General features: G+C 40.2%; 1 protein-coding gene across 4 annotated transcripts in view; it reads left to right on the forward strand.

Moving 5' to 3' along the window:
- HSD17B12 (hydroxysteroid 17-beta dehydrogenase 12) overlaps positions 1-5,817 on the forward strand; it is a 263,951-nt gene extending 258,134 nt beyond the window's left edge. For all 4 annotated transcript variants that reach the window (XM_070229332.1, XM_070229333.1, XM_070229331.1 and 1 more), the window contains 2 exons: positions 3,310-3,459; positions 3,692-5,817. In XM_070229332.1, coding sequence (XP_070085433.1) covers positions 3,310-3,459; positions 3,692-3,796 — 255 coding nt within the window. In that variant the 3' untranslated portion in view covers positions 3,797-5,817. The remainder of the gene's footprint in view (positions 1-3,309; positions 3,460-3,691) is intronic.
- The last annotated feature ends 841 nt before the right edge of the window (positions 5,818-6,658 follow it).

Genomic DNA, 6,658 nt, shown 5'->3' on the forward strand with positions numbered 1-6,658 from the left:
AGCATAGGTGTGAACTGTTCGGGTCATTTTTAAATTTGAGAAGGTGTGTTAGTGCGCAGATGACCACGTGAAAGATGCTCTCCCACAGGAAGTTACAGGCTCAGTGTCTGATTCTTGAACACCCGCTGTCCCACGCTGGACCTCCCTCTTTCTACTGCTCCGTGCCAGTAAGCTGGAGCAGCCTGCCTCTTCCGATCCAGGCCCCCTAACTTGTTCTGTGAAGAGCAGATACCTGGGCAAGCTGCTCCAGGGGGTGGGAAAAAAGACACCCAGCTGTCTCCAGGAAACTTTCTTTTTTAATAGGCTGAGCAAGGACAAGACATCAACAGCTTTGCTGTGTGTCTTAGTTAATTATTTTTATTTTGGGATTCTAAATTTGAAGACCAGGACACTTGCCCATATCTGTAGCTGTCAAGGTCCAGTTTGTTTCAAGCTGGCAGTGTTTATAATAGCAAATCGTTGAGCTTAAGCAACTTTTAAAATTTGTTTTGCCCAAAATTCTACCTATAAAACTGAGTATCTTCTTGACCTGTTTAGTGTTTTCCTAAGTAAGCAGGAAAAATGGATTGTTTACTGGGTTTTTGTATAACTCTTTAAGGATGTACCTAGATGACATTTTGACATAGAAGATATTTCTTTACTTTTATGTAACTTGAAATATTCCTGTTTTAATTCTTGGCAAGTAGCTAGACCTATACGTGTGCCTTTATTTAGATAGATGGTCTTGGTTAAGCTTCACAATATCTAGAATTTTGGTTTAAATGCTCACATTCCATTGTCAGCTTCCTGGTGTGATTAATTTTCTGGACTGCAGCAATGGAAAGAGATCCCAATGCTGTCCTTCAGTGCTGTCCACAGTGAAGTGTTCTGTTGCTAATCCATTCAGTAGATCTTCCTTGCACCCCTACTGTGTGCTAGGTAACTCTTCTAAGCATCGGCAGTACAGTGGTGAAGAAGACCATGTCTGCACGGAGCTTACGCTCTAGAAATCGGTACTGGCCAGTGAGTGCGTTAGTTCTCTGTGCTGTTCAGCCAGCCGCCTCCCTCTGTGTCACTCATTTCCGGTATCTGAACCGTGCTGAGCTGCTTGAACTTGCTGAGCACATCATGCCGTCTATGTCTCCCTTTCTTTGCGCCTGCTGCTCCCATTACCCAGAACGTTCTTGCCTTCTTTGTTTACCTGGCAAACTCCTCCACTTTATTTAAGACTTAGCTCGAAAGTTATTTCATCTCTGAATGCTTTCCATCCTCTCTTAGGCCACGTTAACCACCTTGCTTTTAAACTATTGTCAAAATGAATAAATGCTCTTTCCAGAATAGAGTTAACATTTCTTAGCTGGAAAGACATACCTCAACTTGGAATTCCTGGGTGTGCGCCTCCTGTCTCCACCTGCAGAGCCGGCAGGTTCTCTAGGCGAAGTGCGCGGTTCAGCGGAAGAGGTGTTAGTGTGTGGTGCCCTCAAGTGGTCCAGCCCGGCACTGCGACTCACTTCCTCCACAAGAGCGAAATAGTCCAGTTTATGTCGTAAATACATATGCATATATTGAGGGAGGGAGGATTATAATGTAATTATGTAACTGGAAGTTAAAATGATCAGACCATCTTTATCTTGAGAAGCTCAAAACTTTACAGTACCCTGAGCAGGCTCGTGATGTATGTGTGGGGATGGTTTTTAATCTTCACTGTTTTGTAACCAGGAGACCTGAGGCACCGAGATGTGACAGGGTTTGCTTATGTTCCTTCCTTACATGAGCGGAGAATATGCACATACTCTCTCGCTCGCTTTGTGTGCTACTTGGCTTGGCGAGTAGATTTTTCTTTCCTTACCCGTTGTTGGAGCCTCATTGAGTTCTGCATTTCATCCTGTATGTTAGTCTGAGATCTCTTTGGCTTGTGCTCTCATCCACTGTATCCTTGCAGCAACACAGTTTTAAAATTAAAGACCTTTTTGACAAAATATTTTTGCTCATTAAGTGAGGGATAAGTTGATAGTGATAATTCCAATAAACAAATTCTCAAAAACCAACAGTCACCTAATCAAAGTTGGCCCAGGTATTGAGGTACTTTGGGGATGTTAGTTTCCTTAGTGTGGGTTTGCGGCTGCAGGGACTAAAAAAGAGAAAGGCGGAGAGTGACAGTAGTGAGTTCTTAGTTCTTAACTAGTGGGTTCTTGGTTCTTAACAGGTAGGCTGAAGTTTAGCTCACCTATTAAGGAGGGTGGGTTGTATTCCTTGACTCATACTTGGGAATGGCAAAAATACAAAACAAAACCAAAGAGACATGAAGACGCTCCTTCCAGCTCTCAGCAGGACGGAAATCCACAGTCCGAAACATCTCAATTTTATTTCTACCTCCAGCAATGAAGTTTTTGATTTTGACCCCCATGTGTTGGAACATATCTTCTTCTTTAATAGAAGTGTCATTGTAGTTAACACCTGTCCTTTCACACATGTGAGATAAACAGAGTACATTCACTCTTTGGTGAACAACCATGCCCAAGTTATTTCTAACTATAGAAGGCACGTCTTATATCAGGACTCAGGATTCCTTGTAATAGGGTTTCCTTATATTCCGTGTTGAATCATATCCAAAATGTAGCAAGCAGAAGCAACAGAGAACCTAAAACACAGGTTGAGGTCCTCTAAGATGTAGTGTCCAGATTCGTCATCCCACACCAGTCCTGTCAAGTGTGTCTTAGTTACCCAACCAGTTTCCACATAGTTATACTGTCTCGCCCCCCACAAGGAAAAAAAGGGAGTGGCCCTATCTTATCAATAGCAAAGTTTATAAAACTCAGAAGCAGGATAGTAAGAAACTAGGAGAGAAAAGTAGTAGCCCAAAGCTGAGAAAGTCAGATGTTCATTTTAGAGGGACCGAAGCTGCTAGAACAATCTTAATTAGCCACAAATTATGGAGAAAATTAGTAGCATCCCTTTAGGAGGATAAAATGTCAAAAATTTCCTATTTGGTGTTGTATAACAATGTTCAGTTTAGAAAGAGTATTCTCTCCTGAATCTCTGCTCTCTACATTTAAGCTTTCTTTTTAAAGATTCAAAAAGGTATATTTCTGCTTATTTTTAATACTTTCTCTGGTCTCAAGTTCTGTTTATTGATAGATTGGTTTAGTACAATTTGTTTGATGCTTTCATGTGTTCTGTTAAGCTGGCTTTAGATAACTACTTTTCTTTCTCTAAAGGTAGAAACTTTAGATGTCATCAGAATGTTTCTGCCGCTAAGAGCAGTCAAGCATTCTGAGTTTGTGGCCTTCCTAATCAATGGCATATTTTGGGGGGGGTGTTGCCTTCTAGAGTGTTCTGCCATACTTTATCGCTACGAAACTATCGAAAATCCGAAGGCCGACTTTGGATAAGCCCTCTCCAGAGACGTTTGTGAAGTCTGCAATTAAAACGGTTGGCTTGCAGTCCCGAACCACCGGGTACCCGATCCATTCTCTCGTGGTACGTAGATTTTCAAGTCCCAAGTCAGCACTTTGGCTTGGGGTTTTCTTTCCCATTGAACGACAAAATAGTATGTGATATGAGCATATATTCATTGTCTAGACTCTACACCCAAGAACTTTAAAATCTACCTGTAAATAAAACAACAGTGCGGTCAGACGTAAGATCATATGTTCTAATTTAGCTCAGATGGTAGGCTGTAATTACATTATGACCCCATTTCTTTCCCTAGAGCTCAATAATGTCCATGCTGCCTTCTTGGATGAGTTTGAAAATTTCCATGAATTACAGCAAGGCCACGCGGGCTCACTATCTGAAGAAAAACAAGAAGAACTAAGCATTGATGACGCCATTGGCCACATGCTCCAGCCTATGCATGTTCACTGCAAGGCACCCACCCATCTCCAAGATCTTCAGTTGTCCTTTTAATAGTTACTGATAAAGCTAAATATTATCCTCATTGGGAGGAAAGCAGAAATTGCTTTCAGGAGCTCTTGACATCCATTCTGGATACCACCAGGAGTTATTCTGAAGTTTAATATAAATGCTCATATCAAATGGATATAGAACTAACGTTAGTAAGAACAGCGTATTGGGAAGGAACATGGTCACAGCAAATCACACGATGAGAGAGTCAGACATAATGCTCACCAGTTTCATCTGGCCCAGAACGCCAGTGACAATTATTCTTGTATTTTCTCCAAAATATACTTTAGAAAGTAACGGCCAGCTACTCTTTTTTGTTTGGATGCTTCGAGGGAGTGGAGATTGATTCACTTACGGGAGGACACACTGCAGTTTGCACAGTTCTCTGGAAGGTTTTCGAAAAGGATGTCCTGGCTTGTACATTTATATGGCACTTTTCTTTCTCAGAGGTAGCTAGTGGAGTAAAGCTAATTATGAAATATGGAGTTATTTTTGACGCATGAAGCCCACTAAGATATGCTTTCCTCTAATACATTTTTCTTCTCAGTTGAAATGTATGTAAGTACTGAAAGCTATATAGTATGATTTATGAAGGTAAACTGGCCAAAATGTACATTGAGATGGGCAGCCACCTATGGTGCCACTAAAACCCTGACCTAGGAGAGTGGCCTGCTTGGAGCCCAGCTTTGTTTGTTTCTGCCCTGCACCCTACTGCTCAGTGTGGGACGATAGGCTGCTCCTAGAACAGTAATGATATCAGAGAAGCGGCATCATACTTTTAAATCAATACTCTCTACGTACTGATATAATTAGTTTTAATAAAAGATGATATAACCATGGTGTTGATTGAAAATATGTTCCTTTCCTGCTTGAAATTAAGACCATTTTTATACTAGCTTAATATAAATTAGGGCTTACTTTTATCCTGCTACATAACTTATTTTGAGAAATCGCCAAGAAATAATTCAATATTGTGAAACAGGCCACACAGAAGGCAGGCCATCACTTAGGCTGCGGTTCCTAAGCTCTGAGTTGTAAGCACCAGTAAATTTGCAAAAGAATTTTTAATTGGGCTGTTTAAGTGTTTCTAGCTTTTAATTTTGCCAGTGAAGGACATAAAACAAAAACAGAAAAACCCAAATTACCATCTGCCAGTAGCATCATTATATAAAAGGAAAGACATTTAGCACCCAAAGAGTAGGAGGAACAGAATCTCAGAATAAGGAATAGTCATTTAAATGGAATAAATTTAGCTTTCTGAAAAACACATTGCCTTTTTCTCTCTCTCGTTTTGTGGTAAAAATGGTGAAACCACAGTGCCCTGGGCGATTCTTTATTTACCTTCACGCATCGGTTAGTTGACTGTTTCGGTGGACAGTCGGGAGAACTGGGGAGGGACTGGCTTACAAGTATTCAAAATACTTTCCCCTTTATCCCTTAGAAAACAGTTGTCTTCTGGCTAGGAAACCCCTCAGCCGTCTCAAATCTGAGCTATGGCTCTGACTGCTTCAGCTTAGCAAGTATCTTCTAGTATTCGACACTCAAGGTTGAAGGTGACTACATGAAAATCTGTTTCCAGGCACATAAAAGAAAAATTGTACTAAAAAAAACAATGTTCTCAAAACTCTCAAAGTACGGAAGTGTAATTTTTAGACTTAACTTTATATTAACTTGATTGTATAGTCTGGTGTGTGCTAGATAAGCGTTGAACCCAAAAAGACTAAGAGATGGTATTGATTATTCATATAGAATCAGCTCAGTCATGACATAGAAAGCAGATCTTAATTCATTGTTCTTTCATTGTCCTTTCAGTGAAATAGCATGAGGGGAACAGCAGAGGAATCGTCCTGCACACATAATGTGTGCCACTCTGATTTGTCCTTGTGTCAGTCCCACATGCACTGGGAATAAATAAATAAATGCTAAAGATGATATTATTGTTCTCCATTTCCTGGGATGTGGTCCTGTCCTGAAGAGATGAATTCTGAGTTATTTGATATTTCTTGCATTGAAATATAGTAACATTGAACTTTATATGGAGTGATCTTCAGTGCTGACTCCAATGTAAGTGGTGCCGATTCGTGTGGAAGAGATTAACTGTGATGAGAACACCTTATGAGAATGAGAATGAAATGAGCTTACCTGGTACTGTAATTTCTTAGGTGTTTGACACCAAAAATTACCTGAGGTTTAGGCGCTTGGATTCTGTTACTTTGCTCCGTAGTTTCCCAGTGTCAGAACAGATTATCAAAGCTTGATATTTAATATGTTGGAAACTAATTTTAAAACATTTTAAGGACTCACTACTTTGTGACATACAAATATTTTTACATTAGCATATTTATGTCACTCATCTCATGATGCAAAACATACAAATACGGACGGAATTTAAATTCCCTCATGGGAAAGTAATTCTTCTTGCTATTGAGATTTACATGGAGACATCTAGAAATGGAACCTTGTGTCTAGCATGGACACAACATAGTAGATGAAAAATTTCAATTTCAATGTGATGAACAGCCTGTTACAACTTGGTCCACTCTCCTTTTACGTGTGTCATTGAAAAGTAAGCAAAATGGGTACAACAAACGGTAATCCTAAAAGGATATAAGGCAAGCTTGTCTTCCTTGTTACAAAAGTTTCTAGACGTAATGTTGTGTGCATTTATTGAGTGCCAGCCATGTGTATTTACTCTTCTGCGTGCTGGAGAAACTACAGTGAATGAAGCAGAGAAAAATTCTTGCTCTAGTCTGCTTACCTTTGAGCTGGGGGC

This window comes from Equus caballus, chromosome 12 (assembly GCF_041296265.1).
Source record: "Equus caballus isolate H_3958 breed thoroughbred chromosome 12, TB-T2T, whole genome shotgun sequence".
Taxonomy (NCBI): domain Eukaryota; kingdom Metazoa; phylum Chordata; class Mammalia; order Perissodactyla; family Equidae; genus Equus; species Equus caballus.